Source organism: Puma concolor, chromosome D1 (assembly GCF_028749965.1).
Source record: "Puma concolor isolate L17-30 chromosome D1, mPumCon1.1.hap2, whole genome shotgun sequence".
Taxonomy (NCBI): domain Eukaryota; kingdom Metazoa; phylum Chordata; class Mammalia; order Carnivora; family Felidae; genus Puma; species Puma concolor.
In genome coordinates, this window is record NC_141676.1 from 78,860,879 (window position 1) to 78,883,689 (window position 22,811).

The following is a 22,811-nucleotide window of genomic DNA, read 5'->3' on the forward strand; positions in this document are numbered from 1 at the left end:
GACTTTACATTTTTAATTCTCTGGCAACTTATCTTAGCCCTATTTCATCTCAAATTGTTCTCTTTTTATGAGTTTCTATTTGTTTTTCACAGATTGCAAAGCAATGCTTGATACAATTTTCTTCTGAAACGTTTTTCAGAGACATTTTCTTCCTCCAAGCCTTTATAGGGCAACGTTGCTTTTCCCTTGTGCCACAATATGATTTCAATGGTACTTTTTACTTATTGTACAAAAGAAGGAAAGTTCTAGGATTTAATATTTAATGTAAATGCCTACAAGACTGTTCTCGGGCACACACTGCATTATGTTGATAGAATTATTCTCTTTAATAGCTACATGGAGACTAAGTTAATGTTCATTTCTAATCTAATTTCCAGTATTCTAGCAAGTATTTGTCCAGCAAGACAGTAGATGACTAGACTGAGATGTACTCTTCTGTCTATACTTTGTTTTCTGTCACTCTGAATATGTGATAGAACTGGAAAAATAATATAATCGTCAGTATCCACAAATCTGAAGATTATTCCTCTCTTTCTGTGGATAACATTCTTAGTGTGTGAACATTGTAGGTCTGGAATGCAATGGACCATTGCCGGTCAATCTCTCTACTTTTTGTAATATCTCTTCTGGGAGCTGCAGTCTCAAAATAAATTTAGAGAAATACAGGGATTTCTGAGAAGGAAAAAAAGACCATGATTGTCTTCAATGGCTTCAACCATGTAGCAGGAAAGGGCACTATTTTGAGGTGTTACAGATGCATCTCTCAGAGCCAAATGGCACATGAGGAAGTGACAAAATGTCTTCCTCTAGATAGAACTGTTCTCTTCAAAAATGTACAATTGCATAGGCCACTGATTGTGATTCTCACCTGAGTACTGAATTTAGAATTAGAAAATGTTTCTCCCAAATAGTGATTGTATGTTGACTATGAGGAGTGGTCAGTGTTCTTATAGAGGTTGGGGGGAGAATTAATTTGGGAATACTAGCCTAATTACAGCCTGAGGCCATAGAGTAGTGTTGATCATTCATCATATAGGTTATTACCCTAATGAGAAAATATATTTTTAAAGTGTAAGAATCAACCTACAGCAACTCTAGAACATAATCCCTTGACAAATTGAAAACTGCCTGTTTAATTTTGTTATATTCATAAATGGTATAAACATTGATAAGTATTAAAAACAAGTCATAATTTATCACTCTAAAGTATATGGGTTTTTTTTCCTCTGATGTTTTAAGAAATTATATTTCTCTGTCTTGAAGTATAGACCCAGGAGCCTTGAGTCAATATATTTATCTTAATCATCCATCCATTGAATTAACAATAAGTTCCTACAATATAACATCAACTTTAAAGGGAATGAAAAATGCAAAGAGAAATGAAGTGGATTGGCCATTGAGGTTATTTTTTGGAGTGGGAATGCCTACTTGGGTCCCTTTATTTTTACTTTTTTTTTTTTTTAGCACAAAATTCACTCTTTTTGGTGTACAATTCTATGATGCATAAAGTTGTATAACCACCACAACAACCAAAATAAATAAACAAAAATTAAGTTCTACACCACCCCAAAACTCCGTAATGTTACCAGTCAATAATTTAGTTTTATACATATTGATTGAGTTGGAGGTATCTGAAAGACACTGGTGAAAATGTTCAATAAGAAGATGAAAAATGTGCCTTAGGCTTTGGAGAAATCCGTGCTGGAAATAGAAGTTTAGGAATTTTTGCTGGTATACTAGGCAAAAGTTATGGGAGAGAGACTGCCTGAAACACAAACAAGGGAATTTGAGGATGACCTTTAGAAACATCAATATTTACGTGGCAAGTGGAAAAAGAGGAAAGCGATATTATAAAGGGAAGACAAGACCACAGAGGCTAAAAAGAAAACTTTCTGAAAGGGAGGGTGGTCAATTGATGGTGGCAAAGCACATAACAATACCAAGTTAGCATAAGAACTGGAAAATATTTTGGCACCTAGGAAGTAATCACTAAATTTAATGAGAGCAATTTCACTGGATGGGGCGTAGAGTTAATGGGAAACTTGACAAAGGATAAAATTTAGAATAGTGGTTAATGAAACATATCAATTCAAGGGAGGAAAGGCATGAATATGGTTACAAGTTGAGAAAAGACAACTTGTAATGATAAAGGCAGAAGTTACCATTAAGAACATACAAGATAAAATGTATTGCATAAAAAATAAGATTCATCTCTCTGAGTTGGAGATACTTAGTAGTAAAAGCAAACACAGAGCTCCTTGACATTTACCCAAGTGAGTTGAAAACTTACATTCATAGAAAAATCTGCACACGAATATTTATAGCAGCTTTATTCATAATTGCCAAAACTTGGAAGCAACCAACATGTCCTTCAGGAGGTGAATAGATAAACAAATTGTGGTACATCCATACAATGGAATATTATTCAGTGATAAAAAGAAATAATCTATCATGCCACATTAAGACATGGAGGAAACTTAAATGCATATTATTATGTGAATAAATTCAATCTGAAAAGGCTACATGCTGTGTATTCCAACAATAAAACATTCTAGCAAAGGCAAAACTATGGAAGCATTAAAAGGATCAGTGGTTGCCAGGGGTTCAGGGGAGGGTGGGAGAAATGAATAGGTAGGGCACAGGAGATTTTGAGGAGAGCGCAACTATTCTGTATGATATTGTAATAATGGATACCTGTTGCATCATTATATATTTGTCAAAACCCATGGAATGTACAACACAGAGAGTGAGCCCTGAGATAAACTATGAAGTACAGTTAATAATAGCGTATCAATATTAGCTCATCAATTTTACCACGTGTACCAAACTAATCCAATATGTTAATTATAGGAAATCTGTGTGTGAGAGGGGTTAGATAGGAACTCTCTGTAGTTTCTACTCTTCAGTAAATCTAAAATTGTCCCTTAAAAAAACAAACACAGAGATGTAGGATAGAGAAGGATGTTAAAAATAGTTCCCCCATGCTGGATTTTGATTTTGATTAATTAGCAGGAGTAGGTATGAATGGGTATCACTGAGCAAATGTTCTATCACATTCTAGATATTATAACCCAGAATGATGGGGTATCTCCTAATTGAGTTTCCCTAAACTTTCAGTGTCCAAGTGGCAAGTGACCAAGTGACTATTGACGTAAGGAAAATAGTCATTGACTTTCAAAATATAGATGCCTATCACTGGCATCTCTATCACTGATAAATGTCTTGAAATTTTATTCATACCTCAATCTACTATTTTATTATAAATCATGAGATTGGTATTGAACCACATTACATGTAATTTTAGTAAATATGCCCATTTAAAAAAAATCAGAAAGAATGCACTCTTGAAGAAAAAAATAAAAATGTATTCACTCAACAGCCTGTTTCTACCAGAGTTGTAAAACACCTTAAAAACAATCTTCAAATTTATGCACAATTATAGGGATTAGAAAAATGCACATTTAAAGACACCCTGAATTGTCAGGATCCTATTATTTATGGTTTAATTAACTGTATGAAAAGAATCCTGATTTCCAATCTCTGATAAGTTTCACTGATACTTCAATAGGCCTGATAAAACCAATGGTTCTCAAAGTATGGTAGACACCTGGAAGTCCCCAAGTCCATTCAAGGAGATCTATGAGGTCAAAACAGTAACACTAAGATAAGCATGCTGTTTTTATCATGTTGACCTTTTCACTGATGTGTACAAAAGGAACTACGGGTAAAGCAGTTATGGCTCCCTAACATGAATGATGGCAGTAGAAGCAAACCACAAATAACCACTGTAGGATTGATTCATTGCTATACACTCAGTAAGAAGCTACGTTTACTTAAGAATGTCCTTGATGAAGTAGTAAAAACTATGAATTTTATTAAGTCTCAAATATACATCTTTTGAGTATTCAATGGGGTGAAATGGGAAGTAGGCATAGGGCACCTATGCTGCATTCCACACAGCATATAATTGAAAAACTGAACTGGGAGCTGAGAAACCCTCATTTATCATGAAACACCATGTTTACTTGAGAAAGCAACTGACAGAGGTGCCTGGCTGGCTCAGTCAGTAGAGCATGCAATTCTTGATCTGAGGGTTGTGAGTTCAAGCCCCACGTTGCGCCGAGAGTTTACATAAAAAAAAAAAAAAAAAAAAAAAAAAAAAAAGAAGAAACAGAAAGAAAGGAACAAAGGAAGGAAGAAAAGAAGAAAATGAATGAACTGACAAACAATATTCAGGCAGTTGTTAAGTATTTTCTCAAAAATGAGCAAAGGAAATCTGTAATTTCAAGAACTAACAGTATTTACTACCAAAGGTTTAAGAAACAGATTTTTATAGAAGTTAGAATTTTAGAAAACTTGTATCTGCTATTACTGTGAACTTGACAGCTTCCCCATACCTAAAAAAATTTCTGATGAGATTGGTGGTAATATTAACAAACGTGATTTCAAAAATATTGTATAGGGGCGCCTGGGTGGCGCAGTCGGTTAAGCGTCCGACTTCAGCCAGGTCACGATCTCGCGGTCCGTGGGTTCGAGCCCCGCGTCGGGCTCTGGGCTGATGGCTCAGAGCCTGGAGCCTGTTTCCGATTCTGTGTCTCCCTCTCTCTCTGCCCCTCCCCCGTTCATGCTGTGTCTCTCTCTGTCCCAAAAATAAATAAACGTTGAAAAAAAAAATTAAAAAAAAAAAATATTGTATAATGAAATGTGTCAACATTTGGAAGATCTACGTAACGCAGTGAATCAGTATTTTCCAAATGACTAATGCATGATGTTACAAAATCACATATGGGTAAAAGATCCATTCAAACTGCAAGACAGACTAATGGACTGCAATGTAAGTGAGTACTAAAAGTTCATTTATATGGTTTCAGATTCCATATTGCAACTAACCTTTAAGAAACAATCACTCGTTTAATTGTGTAGTGACAAATAAGAATATCCACATTATTTTTAAAATACTTTTAAAATCTTTCTCCCTTTTCCAGCTACCTATATGTGTGAAGCAAAACTGTTTTCATCTACTTCAATCAAAACATCAAAATGCACTGAATGCACAAGCAGGTATAGGAACCCAGCTGCCTTCTATTAAGCTAGATATTAAATACATTTATTAAAATGTAAAACAATGCCATTCTTATTTTTTTGAAAATAGTTATTTTTAATAAAAAGGTTATTTATGTTGGGGTGCCTGGGTGGCTCAGTTCATTAAGGGTCTGACTTCAGCTCATGTCATGTTCTTGTGTTCATGGGTTCAAGCCCTGCATTGGGCTCTGTACTGACAGCTCAGAGCCTGGAGCCTGCTTCTGATTCTGTGTCTCCTTCCCTCTCGGCCCCTCCCTGCTTTCACTTTGTCTCTCTCTCTCAAAAATAAAATAAAATAAAATGTTACTTATGTTAACATGTAACAAACTTATTGTTAAAGCCTATTAATTACTAAATATATTTTAAATATCTCTTTTGTATTTCTACAATGGTAAATGTTGATAACTATAACCCACAGAAACAAAAGCTGTTCAGGATCCTTAATAAGTTTTAAGAGTGTATTGGGTTCCTGAAACTACTAGAATAAACTGTTATCAGTGACAAAGTTACCTAAAAATAAAACCATAGTTCCTAGTCAATGACTTAGAACATGATAGTAAGAGGCTAATTTGTTACTTGATATAATACTACAATTAGAGCAAGTCATAAAACAATTTCTTGATATTTAACTTACAAAGAGAATTCTGTTTTACTAATTTCAGTTGTGATGTAGTCAATTTTTCTCCTCGCTGGCTTTTATTCTCTTCATCACCCTCCTCATCTTGAACTACAAAGTCATCAATAATATAATCATCTCCATCTTCATCATATTCATAATCATCTTCTTCCTCCTCCTCATCACTTTCATCACTGCTTGGGCAGGATTCCTTTTCAGAGTCCTAATTAAATTAGAACATACCTTTCAGTAAATTTGTACTTTTAAATTGTCAGTATGGATATAAAATTAAAAGATTAAATCTTAAACCAATGACCCATGGAAATTAATTTCATATTTTAAGGTTAAAAAAATCTTGTCATGTTAAATGTCGAACTTTCGAATTAGTAAGAAGGTAATATACCTCGGTAAATGATGTAAAATGTTTAAAATGGACATTAAGATTATAAGTAGAAGTTGAAAAGAGGAAAGACCATATTAAACAGTCTTTCAATTTTAAAACAGAATGATGAACTGAGGCTCACGATAAAACAAATTATATTAGACACAACAGTGCAATCAAACATGTTCAAGGATACTTGATTAAAAAAAATAAATTCAAGAATTGAGAAATAGGACAGACTCAGTACTTTTTTTATAAAAATTAAATACTTTGAAAAAAAGATTTAAAAACAGTAACAAAACCAATAGAATATAACACACCTCAAAATCTCTACTACTATTGCGTCTCTGACGAGATCTTTGTTTTGAGAGTTCTTTGAGTTTCTGGAATTGTTCTCGCTTTCTTGCAGCTAAAGTTTTTTCAGGTGTTTTTGGCTCCATCTCTACTGAAGAACATTCATCTTCAACCACTCTACGTGGACGTTTAACACCTACTTTTCGAACTAGGATATCACTGCTGTCACTCTCATCACTGTCGTACATAACAGAGGAGATCCTTTTTCTCTTCCCTCGCTTGATGTGTTCTTCTTCTAAATCCTCCTCTATTATCTGTCCAGTGTGTTTGTTGAGATCGTCATCCTCTTGACTGGAATGCTTTTCATGATCTGGTGAGTCAGTACTTCTAGGTTTGTTTTTGTTATTTTCTTCTTCATATGTTGAACTGTTGCCAGTGTTCATGAGATGCTCACAGTTACTACTACCTTCACTTTCAACTTCAATTAATCTAAGTTTTCTTTCATTTTCAGGCTTTTTATTACTATCGAACCCCTTGTTACTATCAAGTTCTTCATCGCTGTCAAGCTCTTCATCACTGTCAAGGTCTTCATCACTATTAAGGTCTTCATCACTATCAAATAACTGTGAAATACTACTTCTTTTAGTCCGCCTCCAATCAACTCGAGATTTCTGCTCATGCTCTTGAGTTTTAGAATTTTTCCTTGTTTCGTGTCTTCTAACATGTACCATTTTCACTTAAGCTTCTACAAAATAAAGTTATTAGGAATATAATAATGATAACCAGATCACAACAATGAATGCATTTATGGTAAACTATATTTATTTGGTGTTATAAAATGGTTCACAACAGTATAAATCACATAAAATATCTGAGTGAAGATGGTAGAACAGTTATTCAACAAATAATTTATTGAACAGCTATGAAAAAACTGTAATGAACATCAATTGTGAATTATATCTTGCGTTGAAAGGGATGCACAGAAAAACCGTGGTCCTGTTCTCCAGAAGATTATCATCCATGGGTAGAACATACAAAGATATAATAAGAAAAATGCAAGGTATTCATTTGGTCCAAATGACAGATAAAAATAACTGCAATAAAATTATAAAGATGCAGGAAGAACAGTATAGCAAATGCTTCACTGAAGATTTAATTGCACAGATATGATCTGATAGACTTCTGAAGGACTGGTTATATTTCAACAAAAAGAATGACAGAAAAAGGGATTTCAGGCAGGTAAAAATGGTAAGGTCAAACTCTGGCACTGAGAGAGAACATGGTATGTTAAGTAAGTGCAACTGAAAGGGTGTGAAGAAAGGCTTTATGCTGGAAAAAAGAGAGACAATTATAGAAAAACAGGGTGGGGTTACCAGAGTCATTCATCCTTAGGCAAAGGATTCTAAACAGAAATGACATGAATTATAACATAAAGGGTCAAAAATTTATAGGAAGAAAGTTATAAAGTACTAGCTGACAAAAGATAGCAGTGCAAAACTAAGAGATCACCTATCTACTAAGACAGCAGCTTCTATATACTTTAGTAAAATGGCAATGGCTTTAAACCACTCAAAGTTAAAGACAGAATATAATCCAATAAAAAACATTAACGATCCAAAATTGGGTGAAAAAATAAAGTTTCATGGTGAAGCAGGGCATGATATTGGGAAGAAAATAAATACTGTAAGTTTCTGATTCAGAAAAGGGTGAACCCCACTAAAATTGCCACAAGTATATAATAAAGGAACAATTAGAGATAAGTAACGTAACTAGAAAAACAGTTAACACATATGAACTTTTGTAGTTGCTAAGGAAAATAGACATATGATCACAATGTAATGAAACTGACCTCATAATACATGTATAAGAACTTCAGTACTCTATTGAGTGCTATCTCCTTCAAAGAAATCACCTTCTGTGGCTAATTATTCCACTATCTACACTATGGCATAAAATATTCTTGGAGATTTCTATAAAACTTAGCATCAGAAAATATATAAAAATATGAAAAGAACCACGCTCCATTTTTTATCCCAAAGAGTGGTTTAAATACCCATTTTGTTCATTTGTCTCAGTTATAAGGGACTATTAGCAGCTTCCAAAAATGAAATCCAACTTCAAAACTTGAACATTAATTACCATTACAGATATATTTTTTAAATATGCTGTAACTTTGAAGGTAAATCCAAAAACAGAATGCCAAAATATCTTGAGCAACGGCAGTATCACTGAATCAAGTTTATACCTTTCCTTTTTTGGACAGGCAGGGGTATAAGTGGGAGAAATACCACTCATTTGACTGTACAAATTGTTATGTTTAAAAGCAACGTGACAGTTTCTAAAATGGTCATATCTCATATAAAGTCAGCATAGTGGTTTCTAAGATCATACAGCAGAAATTTATAGTGTAGGCTGAAATGTGACTTTTTTTTAATGTTTATTTTTGAGAGAGACAGAGACAGAATGCGAGTGGGTTAGGGGCAGAGAGAGAGGGAGACACAGAATCCGAAGCAGGCTCCAGGCTCCAAGATGTCAGCACAGAGCCCAACGTGGGGCTTGAACTCAGGAGCTGTGAGATCATGACCTGAGCCGAAGTTGGATGCTCAACCGACTGAGCCACCCAGGCGCCCCGGAAATGTGATCTTATGACAGTAACCACTACAAGATAGATCGAGCATTGTAACAGCAATCTAACAAATTTTAGTCAACAGACAAAATATTCTGTTAGTTGAAATTACACTTGGATTGCAAATTACAGAAGGCTTATATTAAAAATCAGCCAAGATGAGAATTGTGTGTAGTTAAAATTATCTTAAAAATCTCTATATTCCTCTTGAAACTATATATCATACTGCTTCACAGCAGGTCCATCCAGTTTCTTCTCCTGGTTATAAACAGATTACTATTATTGGTGTTTTGTGTGTGTGTGTGTGTGTGTGTGTGTGTGTGTGTGTGTGTGTGTGTTTAAGCACCAAACTGGGCAGCTTATACTGTGAAGCCATATAGTACAAATAAGTTTTTTTTTTTTTAAGCACATAGAGCTAAATTTGCATAAACCATGCATGTGCATTACACTGTAATGTCTTTCTAATAAATCTGAACTGGGAGAAGGAATGAGAAAACATTTATGAAAACAAATGACAAATATGGCTTCAGTAGATACACTAAAGCAACTGTGAACAGTAGGAACATTAAATGAAAGATGATTCTTTAATATGCAAAAGCAGTTTCATGTACATTAGATGGTTATCTCACAAAACTATACCATGTCAAAAGACATTTATCATGTCAATAGGTGGCTTCTACAACAGCAGTAGAAATGATTAACAATGTGACACTGTAAAAGTATCTGATTGCATATGGTTAAGCTATTAAAAACTCTTATATGTATAGTAATTTTTCAGCGCATTTTCATGTTTTTAAATCCTGACAATGATCCTAGAAGGAAGATATTATCTACGTTTAGTTATAAATATCAAAGCCAAATACGCAGAGTTCAAATGACTTACCGAAGATCATACAGCTTGTTAGTGACAGAGCAGGGATTAGAAACCAGTTCTCCTGATTTCCTGTCCAGTGCTACACAATGACTGCTGCCAATATTATATTTGTACAAGGTGGTAAAAACCATGCCTTTAAAAAGTCATTATTTTATCTCTCATTCATGCTAAATTTTAGTTTCATAAAAGAATCACCAAAATAGTTTAGAGTTTACAAACATGCTTTTTAAAAAAACTATTTTTTTAAACAGTTTTTTTTTAAATGGTAACAGAATTTTAGTGCACGTGAGTTAGGCCAGTAACTTCTGGAAATTGTCCATCCAATAGGCAAGAAAAGAATGTGTAAAAGAAATGAAAATTTGTGACTTCCCTCTACCATCTTATTGATGACATTGATCACAAAATTTAAGGATTCCCCATTGAGTCCAAAAGTAAAAATTTCAAAAAGTCAGTTTCTAAGGAGAAAAAAAAATTATTTTGGAAAACTGCAGTATTGAATATTTGAAGAAACAAATTTTATTTAAATAAATCAAGTCTCATGTGGCCAACTGCCAAACTTCCAGGGTCTCTCCTCATATTTCAAAATTGCTGTCACTGAAAAAGAAGATAATTTAAATGTGCTTGGCTTCTCTTTTAAAATTATGAATACTTTTACAATGTTGGCTGGGGAGGGAAGAATGATGACAGAGGGAAAGGGTGAATGAACTGAACCTGAGGAGAGAAACGAGAAGGTGAAGCTAGATTGATGAAAATGACATCTCTTGGGTCATCAGAATTCACTCAAAAAAAAAAAAAAAAAAAAAAAAGAATCCATGCAATGGACGTAATTTCTTTATATGCTGAGTATACACTCAATTTCTTGAAATGAGAATTTAATCAAGCTTCTTTAATAATACCTTACCTTTAGGCAAAGAGAAAAACAAAGAAACTCCAAACAGAAAGCATTAAATAAATGAAGAAGATCAATACGATCACATCTTTGTGCTTCTGTGTGAATCATCACACAAAAGGCATATACAAAAACCAAAAAAAAAGCATATACATAGCTTATGCAGTCTGCCAAAGAATACAGATTAAAGGTAAAAATCCATATTGTTGTCTCTCACACAGTCATTCTACAACTCAAAGGTACTTGATGATGCTACTTGAATTTCTCATCAAAGGAAATATCGTGTAGCCTAGGCTTTAAGGTTAATTTATCCTGAAGAAAAGATTCATTCTAGGAATCACTTGCCCTGTCAGGTGACAGTTTACATTTTTAAGGTTTGAAGAGCAATGGTACCCCAGGCATTACTTGAAATTTCACCAGAAGGGATGCATTCCTATTTGTAAAACAACACCCCTCTCTGACATTTCCTTTTATATGATAGTTTGGAGAGAAAACCTTAAAGAGGCCAAAGAAATGGTTATTGAATGCCAGCACAGGCTTGGAGCGTGGCGCTACTAGAAGAAATCAACACGGCCTCTGCTTCCACGGACTCACAACCTGATGAAATTACTGGGAATACCAGTATAAGCCGGCATAATACATGACTTAAGGGCTACAGTGTTATAATTCTGAGTACGTTCTTTTCACATTGCTGTGGATACATTTATCACAGTTCTTCCACTGGTAGAAAACAGGGCAGAACAACATGACAGAAATAAGAAATGGAAAGATAACAGAGAGAGAAAGATAATTCCCCCCTTTAGAATCACGAGCCAATGCTCCACAATTTCGCAGAGTGAATCCTGCCAGTTTCGCATCCGGGACAACTACAGTATTCATTAAAATCTTTAACAGTGAAGGTGGTTCTCTAACTCCAGCAGGGATGGGTGGCAGAGGAAGGATCCTCTCTGCAGTTTACACCAGAGTCATTTTCCGGATTACAAACCTGGCTCTTTGACGGGACGCAGGTAGCCAGCGCAGCACGCCCACCAGTCCGCTACTCTGCCTCGGGCAGAGGGGCACGGTAGCTGGGAAACCGTACCCTTAGACCGAGCTTCACGATGACGTGCGCGGGACGACACAAACCCCCAGGCCCTAGGGGAGCTCCGCAACCCAGAAAACCAACAAGGGTCTGGAAAGGCCAGAAACCCGCGAAACCACCACTCCAGCTCCTCACTACCAGTCCCGCCCACTTCCCCACCGCGGAAGAAACAAACACCGGGCCCACTGCAGCTCAGCCCAGGGGGGCAGGAAGTGCAGAAAGACGCAGAAGAGGCTAGTCCTACCCACCCGGACAGCGCCCGCGGGAATTTTTTTCCCCCGCCTGCCGGGAGGCGCGGCTTCCCCGGCTCAGTTAATAAGCCATCAGCAGCCTGAGCGAGAGCGAGTCCCCGCCCCGAGCTGCCCCTGCACCGCCCCCGCGCCCTCACCTTTCAAAGCTCCTCCGCCTCTGCCTCCGCCTTTGCCTCCGCCCCAGGTACCCTCTCCAGACTAGCCACGCTCCTCCTCCTTCCGGAGACCAGGGGAAGTCCCGCCTCTGGGAGGAGCAGGGGGCGGAGCCGGCGGCGGGAGGGGGCATCTTCCGGGAGCGCGTGCTGGGGGAGGAGCGGTCGCCGCGCGTTAGTCAGGGATCGGTGCGGGTCCTGGTTCCAATTGAGGTGGGGAGAGGGGCCCGGCGGGCTGTGAGGGGCCGGGAGGACTGTCCAAGCTAAGCCCAGCGCGGGGAAGTGTGGCTTGCGGTGGAAGGGGTTGGCTGCTGGGGAAGCAATCAAACGTAGCCGTTCCCTTGGGGAAAGGGGCTAGTCCCCGACTCCGTGGCTCTTCCGCTCTCTGCTGTAACTTTGGGGTGTGGCAGGGGCTAGTGACGGACGTGTTTACCCTGGATCAGGGCTTGAAGGAGGTTTGTGGTCACGATGGAGTTATAGTCTTTATCGCGGCCACTGCGGGAATAAAACAAATGTTTGTAATCCGGATTATCCGCGGTGACTTGGGGCCTCCTCTACTGCCCATCTAAGTTAAAGGCCTGTTCCCTCAAACTTCCTTCCCTCTCACCTTCCTCTGCCGTCTCATTGCCGGCCAAGCCCGTCCAGGGACGGGGTCAGGGTCACCAGGTTCCTGGTAAGGTTGAAAGACTGAGGCTGTAAGACTGCTCAAGTGGGTCTGTGTGAAAGAAGGAAGGATTTTGTAGATTGTTTCAGTGTGAGTGTGGGGCAAGGGCCTGAGTCCCACAGCCTCAGCATGTCTGGGAAACGGAAGCGGGTGGTGTTAACTATTAAAGATAAGCTTGATATAATAAAAAAACTTGAGGACGGAGGTTCTTCCAAACAACTGGCAGTGATTTATGGGATTGGTGAGACAACAGTTCGGGATATAAGAAAAAATAAGGAAAAGATTATAACTTATGCAAGCAGTTCTGATTCCACAAGTCTTCTTGCCAAGAGGAAATCTATGAAGCCATCTATGTATGAGGAACTGGATAGAGCAATGCTAGAATGGTTCAACCAGCAAAGAGCAAAAGGGAATCCCATATCTGGACCAATTTGTGCAAAAAGGGCAGAGTTCTTTTTTTATGCTTTGGGCATGGATGGTGATTTTAACCCCTCTGCTGGTTGGTTAACTCGTTTTAAGCAGCGGCACAGCATTAGAGAGATTAACATTAGAAATGAAAGATTAAATGGAGATGAGACTGCTGTGGAAGATTTTTGTAACAACTTCCGAGACTTTATTGAACGAGAGAACTTACAGCCTGAACAAATCTACAATGCTGATGAAACTGGACTCTTTTGGAAATGCCTACCTTCCAGGACTTCTGTGATCAAAGGTAAATGCACTGTCTCAGGGCACAAGTCAATTGAAGAAAGAGTCACTATCATGTGTTGTGCCAATGCAACAGGTTTACATAAACTGAAACTTTGTGTTGTGGGGAAAGCAAAGAAACCTCGCTCTTTCAAGTCAACTGACACCTCAAACCTGCCAGTCTCTTATTTCAGCCAAAAAGGTGCATGGATGGATCTTTCCATTTTCCGACAGTGGTTTGATAAGATCTTTGTGCCACAAGTTCGAGAGTACTTAAGATCTAAAGGCCTACAGGAAAAGGCTGTGCTCTTGTTGGATAATTCACCAACACATCCAAATGAAAATGTCCTAAGGTCAGACGATGGCCAAATATTTGCTAAGTATTTACCACCTAATGTGGCTTCATTGATCCAGCCCTCAGATCAGGGAGTCATAGCGACAATGAAGAGAAATTATCGTGCAGGTCTTCTTCAGAACAACTTGGAAGAAGGTAATGACCTGAAATCGTTCTGGAAGAAGCTAACTCTGCTAGATGCACTTTATGAAATAGCAATGGCATGGAATTTAGTAAAGCCAGTTACCATTAGCAGAGCATGGAAGAAGATTCTTCCTACCATAGAGGAGAAAGAAGGCTTGGACTTTGATGAAGAAGATGTTTCTGTGGCTACCGTGGCCACCATTTTACAACATACCAAAGGATTGGAAAATGTGACTACTGAGAACATTGAAAAATGGCTTGAAGTAGACAGTACTGAACCAGGCTATGAAGTGTTAACTGACAGCGAAATCATCAGAAGAGCACAAGGCCAGACAGATGAATCTAGTGAAAATGAGGAGGAGGAAATAGAACTGATTCCAGAGAAGCATATTAATCATGCAGCTGCTCTCCAATGGACTGAAAACTTATTGGATTATCTAGAACAGCAAGGTGATATGATTCTGCCCGATAAACTGGTGATACGTAAACTTCGAGCCACCATCAGAAATAAACAGAAGATGACAAATTCAAGTCAATAATGGCATTTCATTGTTACCATTGTTTTGGTAATTGTGTTTGTAACTCAGTCTCTGCAGTATGGCTTACTTTTCTTTGTGTTCTCAATTCTCAGACACAGTCCTATGAAATAGAGATACAAAAATGTATCTGAAGTGGCTCGAGGATTATGTGTTTTGCATCCTGTGTCTCTTCCTTTATTTGTACAGATAACTGGAAGCTGATTCTGTATAGATACAAATTACCTATACACATGTAGACCTGCAATTATCCCTTCTATTACAGTGGCATTTCCTAAAACTTCTAACAAAAATTATAGACAACGGAACAGATTGAGCACTTTCCTGAAATCTATAGTTCGGTTTATGAGGGCTGCCACAGTAATCTTACTTTGTGGTGACATCTTAAATGGTTATGTTTTGTGTATCTGTATACACTGACAGAATGAGAAATACCTATATTTTAGATTTCGGGGTGATCTGTAATAATTTAAAGTGAAGTCCAATATGAGGAATCTGATCTATGAATTATAAAAATAACTTAGACATCATACTTTTATTCTCTTGCGTTTGTTTAGGTAGCAAGAGGGGGAGAGTTTTCTTGAATGAAGTAAATATAGGAATTGATTACTAAATTAGAAAACTACTTGAAAGTTGATATATAAAAGAGATATTCTGATCTATTTGTAGAAAACTGTGAATTAAAAATTTGGGGAACTTTAGGTTATTTATGAAAAGGGAATAAATAGGCTTGTTTTAATTGGGTCTTATGAATTGGGTAATTATTTATTCATGTAATTATAGTACAGATTTTGTAATGTTACATGTGGTGGTATGAACTCCCACCTTATATGTGGGGGAGAATCTTGGGAATTTATGTTTTTTTTTACTGTGTACTTGGAAATGTCTGTAGTTTGAAAAAGTTTATCATGCCTTTCCTTTTTATTTGATATGAAAAGAAAAAGAAATGAAAGAATAAATTTTGTTATTATTTTTAACAAGCCATAGGTTGAGACCTGTTTTATGAAGAAAGCAGAAATAATTACGGAAAGTAATTTTAAGGAATTTCACGACTTACTCTTTTGACAGTTGTAAAAAGGTATTTATTCCAGAATCCATTAGCAAAATTAAGTCAGAATTTTGCTAAATTTGCTTAGTAAATTTAATGTTTACTCAACACATTGAAAAGACTTTACACGTATGAATATTGGTTTAATTTGTAATTTAAAAGCAATGTGAGTCACCATATTATTTCATGCTTTGGCCCGTAAAAAATAAAATGTCCTCTCTGTTATTTTTTTAAAGGTTTAACTTTTTTATTAAAATATTTTGCATTTTATAGTGCCTTTCTTAGAATTCTAAGACTTCAAAGAGATTTAGCTTTCCCTAATTTCTGTTATCTTCATGATATATGTCCAGATTTTTTAAAAAAGACTTCTGTGATTAGAACTGTTTAAAAATTATTGCATGAATTGCCTCAGTGCACAGAGGAAAAAAAGCATCAGAAGTTAACATACATCTTGAATTAGATAATTATACATTCTGCTATAAATTAAATTGTATATAAAAGAATTTTTCATTTTTCTAACATGAAAATATGTATAAAAGCTTCTTGGAATTTCTGTCTGGGTTTGTTCAATTTTTAAAATTAATCTTGTCAGTGAAATTCAGCTGTATCATTGCCACCTAGTGGTAAAATTAACATTACTGTTAAGCTGTGTGGTTCTAAATTTTAATATCTAGTAAAAGGTTCACTGTTTTGTGGCCTTGAGTGTGAATCTTGTGACTCTTTCTCAAGCCTGTGAGAGACTGCTATTGTTTTTTAGATTTATACCTATTTGCTCTTTTCCAAAAGCTGGCAACATGGGTAGGCTACAGTTTGTTTTAGACCCTTTTATCCTTAAACATAAGTATAAAATCTCCCCATTACTGAATATCATGTTCTAAACAATGTACTTGTATAACCCTCAAATTATGGTGGAAATACTGTTGCTCAGCTCATACTCTTAATTGCTGAAAATCACTTGGCTACAGGTAAGAATTTAAACCCAGGTATTTGATGACAAAGCCTCCACTTGTACTGTCCAACCTAGGCTAACCTCTTACCCTTTCCAGTCTTTAAATTTTATTTCTTGCCACCAACCTCCCTCCAGACCTGTAATGGATGTCTGAATTTACTTCTCTATTTTCCAGTGCACTTGTGGCAGCAACTGACCTTTCCTTTACTCTTTCATGAGGTTAGTCTTCCTCTTTCACTACTCTGTAACTTTATTTCTGTTTATCTCCAACCTAATAGCATTTGAACTTGGATCATCTGTCTTTTGATTTCAGGTTAGCCATGCTCACTAAGGAGTCTTTCTCACTTAATTTAAAACCCACCATTGGGAAAATAAACAGCTCTTGCAAACATTTCTCTTTAGTTCATGAGACAATCTCAAAGAAATTCGAGGTGTGGGCACAGTATTATACCAACATAGAAATCTTACTGGACCAGAGATACTGGAAACTGCTACTATCAAAACCACATGAGTATGTATGCACTCAGAGCCATACAGATCAAAGGGGGAGACATGAGATGATATGGGGAAATAAGGAAGGATAGGTTGAAATACAAGAGGAGTTGGTTAGAGAAGGGAAAAAAGGAAATGTGGGCTAAAGTGAGGTGTATTTTGTAATGATGTGTATTGCAGCATCATAGTCCCAGGCTTAGTAGTGTGTGCAGCTCATTCATAGATGGTCCCTGAAATCTCTGCTTTTCTTTTTTTATAGAATGTTAAAAAGTCAGTGCCAAGTTAAATGCATGTGATCAGTAGTTGGGAATGGTTAGTGGATGATGACAGAAGCTATTTGGGTACTTCCTGTATGTGCTCCAAAGTCATCAATACTTAGTTCCCAATTCCTCTTCCCTTAATGTACTGTGTGTTTAGCTTTCTCATTCTCCACTAAGAAATTAGCCACAGACTTAGTTTTCTTACTGGTCTTGCCAGGTTTTCCCCTTGATGAGTCTTGATACAACAACAGTTCTCAGAAAACCAACCTGTACATTAAAGTGTTTCTTTAAACCCGTACTCCTAGTAGCCAAGAATTCTGTGGGAGTAGCTTTACCTGTAGGTATTGATAAAGTAAATTAGGAACTTGCTTTTTATGAGAGATTTGGACTTTTGGTGGGTGGTTGGTGAGTGAAGTAGAATTCTTTGCCAGGTTTAAATTTAGTGAATCAAAAATTGGTAGAGTCTTAGTATGTGTGTAAGACTACTGGGGGTGGTGGGTTTAGGAAAATATAAGAGGATGAATGGTTCTTGTCCTTAAAGATCTTGAAATTAATGTGGGAAAATGGTATTTGAGAAACAAAACAATACAAACCTATGTGTTTCGATTGTAATCTCATATAAAACAGCCAACATGATGTGATAGGGACTGTTGAAGGAGACCATCATGATTTATTTTACTTACTCATTTCTTCACTGGCTTGTTCTTTGTATACCCTCTACATTTTAAGCTTTTCTTTGTTCTTGTTTTTTTTTACTGATTCTGAGTGACTTTATCCATTTCCTTTTCCTGCATGCTTATGACCCCAAATCTACCTCCAGTCACTGTTTTCAGAAGTCCAGATCTGTATCTTCAGTTGAGAAGCAGGATTTAAGTTTGGAAGGGAAATTAAAATTGTTGCTTTGCTTCCCCACTGTAGTAAACTCTATTAGCATTCTAATGTCAGAGCTACCTAGGTGGGCTAAGGAGCTAAAATAATTTTTTTATCGAATGCTAAACAAAGCTCATCTTCCTTGGTCTGAAATAGCAAAATAGGTCATTATTTTCTTATCTCTGTCCTCTTAGTTAGCCTTTCCTGATATACACACATGCCTTTGCTTCTGACCATTTGGTCCCACAGGCAGCCATAGTAGTTTCTGTTTCTGGTATCCTGGTTGCTAGTCAAGTATCAAAATTAGTTTATCATGTTCCAACCCCTCACCTCCTTAAAAGACCATCATTTGTACTCTTTACACCAACTTTATTCCTTAGAAATGTACTCTGTCTTCCCCATTTTAGGCAGCTGGCAACTTCACACAGTAACTAGTCTCATGCAATTAGAAGTTGGGTGTGAAAGAATGCCCAAGGGTGAGCAGTCACTGGGGACACCTAATGTGAGAACTTGTATCTGTAAGGCCTTAGAGTCCATGAGACTTGTAGTATATTGTGAAATGTTTTTTGTGATTTGTGTCTGTTAATACTATAAGATCAAGGATCAATGCTTTGCAGAGTAGTAGACATTCAGCAAACGTGTACTCAGCAAACCCTAAATGTGTACTTTCTGTGCATAAGATGTGTCCTAGGCAATGTATGGGATACATGGATAAGACTATCCACTTCAAGAGATTTACAATAGAGAGAAAGATGCAGAAAAAGGAGTGAATTAAGTGTTACAATGCTGATGGAATGCAAAGGCAGGACTCATCAATTCTGATGTGACATAAAGAAGCACAATCTGATAGGAGGAGTGGAGTCATAACAATTGAGTTGGTCTTGAAAAATAACTGAAATTTGCATTTCCCTTTTGTCTTCAGCCTGTGCCAAATGTGCTCCTGCCACATCATCCCCACTTGAGAACACTGCTATAGAGCTACAAGATTATAGGTATTTGGTCTGCTGTTCAAATTATTGAAGGTAATATTTACAGAATATTTTTTACCACTATTCCAAATTACCCAGCCTCTGGTGGTTATTTTTCTGATGCCTGCTTCCTGATCACAAATGTAATGCCACATACTTGAGATTTTTATCACAGCAGCACCCCACTTCAAGGTACCCATTCCACTATTGATCAGGGTAACTCTAGCTGATGAAACAAACCTCAGAATTTTAGAGACTTATAATAAATCTTTTTCAGCAGTTTTATGATGATAAAGGACTTGGTTGGAGTATAACTTTAAATAGTGATTCACAGATTTAGGCTCCTTCCATCTTGTGATTTTGCATTTGCTAGACTCTTGCAATCTCCTGAATCTAGTCAACAGATGGGAAAAGAGAGAACAAAGAATATACACTGCTTCTTAGAAACTTCCTTTCTCAAAAGTGAAATACATTATTTCAGTTCACATTCTAATGATGAGAATTAATCACCCGGCCCTACCTTGGTATAGGCAATGCTGGAGAATGACTCTCTAGCTAGGCAGCTGCTTCCTAGAGACCACCTTGTACTATGGAAGGGGAAAGCACACATTTAGTGAATAGCCCTTTCTTAAACAAAAAACAAGCATTTCGTATAGAATCATGTAAGGAAGTTTTAAAAAGAATATCAGTGTATGAGTCCAACTCCAAGAGGATCTGATTTAGTTCATCTAGGGTGGCTATAGTGTTTGTTTTGTTAGTTTTAAAGTTTCCACATATCTCTCAGTATGCGGCTAAGGTTGAGAACCATAAGATTAGGAATTTGCGAGGTGCAGAGAAGATGTGGAGACAAGAGAATAACAGGTTCCTCTGATTGACTATGAGGTCAAGACTATATATCAAGACAAAGTAATGAGGAAGCTACATAAATAAGCAAAAGCATGTATATGCACCTGTATGTCTTTGTTGGGGTTAACTATGATATCAGAGGAGAAAATATGGAACTTGGAAGCAGAAGACCAATATTTAAGTCCCAGATTTATCATTTTTCAGTTCTAGAATTTCTAGTTGCTTGTTTTTCATAAGTACCTATTCTTTCATATAGACAATAATCTGTTATTTAAGTGTATTAATTTTACTTATTTGAAAATTACAGTTTGAATTCTCTACAGTCTCTGACCCTTCCCTAACCTTTACTGAGTTTGTAGTCTTTCATGGAGTTGGTACTATTCCAACACTTGGACATTGTTAATTGTGCATTCCTTATGCAGCTGAGATTGCCTGAAACACTATGGTCTCTGCTTAGACAGCACATATTATGGGAAGTATAGAAACATATGTTAAAGTTTGGTTGGAGCCACTGAAGAATATGCAATGGACATTATAACCTGTCAGATGGAGAACTTGGGAGCTTGTTTTCTTTGGACTTCTCTTCCCAGCTTTCACCATTTCATTATATGGAACACAGTTTTCTCCTGCATAATTTATGGTCCTCCAAAAGTTTACCTTCTTATTTTTAGGATGGCTATACTTTCTTCTTTTAATATTTTATGTATCTTTTTCTATAATGTATGTGATTGATATAAGAATAAAGCAGGGACGCCGGGACGGCTCAGTCAGTTAAGCATCTGACTTCGGCTCACGTCATGATCTCATAGTTCATGGGTTCGAGCCCCACATCAGGCTCTGCTGACAGCTCAGAGCCTGGAGTCTGCTTCAGATTCTGTGTCTCCCTCTCTCTCTGGCCCTCCTCTGTTTGCACTCTGTCTCTCAAAAATTAATAAATGTTAAAAAAAATTTTTTTTAAAAGATAAGAATAGAGCACCCAATATCTCCCTTTATCCTGATATCAGAAGTCCTGGCAGCGTGATCTTGGGTGAGTCTCTAAGTCTCTCTGAGTCTCATTATCTCTAAAATGGGGATAATAATTCAGACTGTTAGGAAGAATAAATAAAATAATGAAGAATACTTTGTGAATGAATGCTAGTTTTTATATTATTAATAGGAAGGATTAAAGGACCAGAGGCATCATAGATGATAAGAGTGAGAGAGTAAGTTAATTGAAACAGTAGGAGTTTGTGGTTGAAGGGAAGGATAATAAAGATCAAGATTTGCAACTTTAGGTATTCACAATGTGTTGAGGCAATGTATACAAATGGGCTCTGGCATTCCTTTTTCATTGCTCTCTGCTTTCTCTTATTACTATATGATGTGGGGACTAACCCTTTTACTCACATTCTAAATCAGAAGACACTTTTTTTTCCCCCCACATTACAGTTGACCCTTGAACAATGGGTTTGAAGTATTTGGGTCCGGCAAATGTATTTTATCTTTTAATTTTCTTTTCTCTGTCTTAATTTATTGTAAGAATACACTGTATAATACATATAATATACAAAATATATGTTCATCAACTGTTTATGGGTAAAGGCTATTAGTAGTTAAGTTTGGGGGAAGTCAAAAGTTATATGTAGATTTTTGACTGTGTGGGGCGTCAGTGCCCCCAAACCTTGCATTTTTCAAGGATCAATTGTATAATTATGAAATATTTGTAGATTCTTACTTTAAGGACAAATCCTGAAGGAGAAAAGGACATTTCAATTAAGTCCTAAAGGTAGTGAAGGAATAAAAAGATCAATTGTGGTTGAAAAGCCCTTTCATGGGGTGCCTGGGTGGTTCAGTCGGTTAAGCGGCCAACTTCGGCTCAGGTCATGATCTCGCGGTCCATGAGTTTGAGCCCCGCGTCGGGCTCTGTGCTGACAGCTCGGAGCCTGGAGCCTGTTTCAAATTCTGTGTCTCCCTCTCTCTGACCCTCCCCTGTTCATGCTCTGTCTCTCTCTGTCTCAAAAATAAATAAACGTTAAAAAAAAAAAAAAAAGAAAAGAAAAGCCCTTTCAGGTATACACACTAAGATTTAATGGAAAAGTTAATAAAGTTTCAAGGAACAGATAAAAAATCTGAAAAGGAGGAAGGGGATATTGAATAGATTAGTGACAAGCATTTGGATAATCGTTTGTCTCTTTCTGAATGAAGGAAATGAAAAATAATAAAACAGGAGTAATGATGGCAGATTCGTTTTGAAAACTTATTTAACAAATATGATCACACTGGGATGATTTTAAGTTGAGAGAAGTTTATGGTTTCAGTTTACTACTGAAAAGAAAGCAGTGGGAGTCTGCCTTTTCACTAAAAGCATTTTCACAAAAGATAATAGAAATGATTGGTATTTGATGCCATTCTGGAATTAAAAGAATAAATAGCATTAAGCAGTCAAGTAGCTCTTCCATTCTCCCTTTTAGTCTAAGACCCTGTGTGGATTTGTCTAGTATTATAAATTGACACAAGTAACAGGGATTTGTCTAGCATTAGAAATTGACACAAGTAATGGAATTGTCAGTACATATGTGAGGGGGAACAAGTGCCCAAATTTCATTCTTTTATTTAATAGGGCTTTTCTTGCATAAGGCATGTAAAGAAAAGTCTTTGTTGCAGAGATGTATGAGGGCTCCATGGGAACTGAAAACAAGGCTGCATTTGATCATATAGTTAAACACCACTATTATTTCCTATTTTGATTTAAGTAGGACTAGCTTTTCTTTCTTTCTTTCTTTCTTT

The 22,811-nt window shown here is 36.8% G+C and overlaps 1 protein-coding gene and 1 long non-coding RNA gene across 9 annotated transcripts in view; one reads left to right on the forward strand and one right to left on the reverse strand.

The window, feature by feature from the left end:
* Positions 1-12,347, reverse strand: part of CCDC82 (coiled-coil domain containing 82) — a 35,084-nt gene extending 22,737 nt beyond the window's left edge. For 3 of the 6 annotated variants that reach the window (XM_086678618.1, XM_025928039.2, XM_086678617.1), the window contains exons 1-3: positions 12,233-12,347; positions 6,401-7,119; positions 5,717-5,921 (exon numbers count right to left, since the gene is read on the reverse strand). In XM_086678618.1, the coding sequence (XP_086534744.1) occupies positions 5,717-5,921; positions 6,401-7,105 (910 nt within the window). In that variant the 5' untranslated portion in view covers positions 7,106-7,119; positions 12,233-12,347. The other 3 variants (XM_086678615.1, XM_086678614.1, XM_086678616.1) reach the window with 3 other exon arrangements.
* LOC112865782 (uncharacterized) overlaps positions 11,888-22,811 on the forward strand; it is a 54,005-nt gene continuing 43,081 nt past the window's right edge. For all 3 annotated transcript variants that reach the window (XR_015241196.1, XR_015241197.1, XR_015241195.1), the window contains exons 1-2: positions 11,888-12,279; positions 19,154-19,253. This is a non-coding gene — a long non-coding RNA (uncharacterized LOC112865782). The remainder of the gene's footprint in view (positions 12,280-19,153; positions 19,254-22,811) is intronic.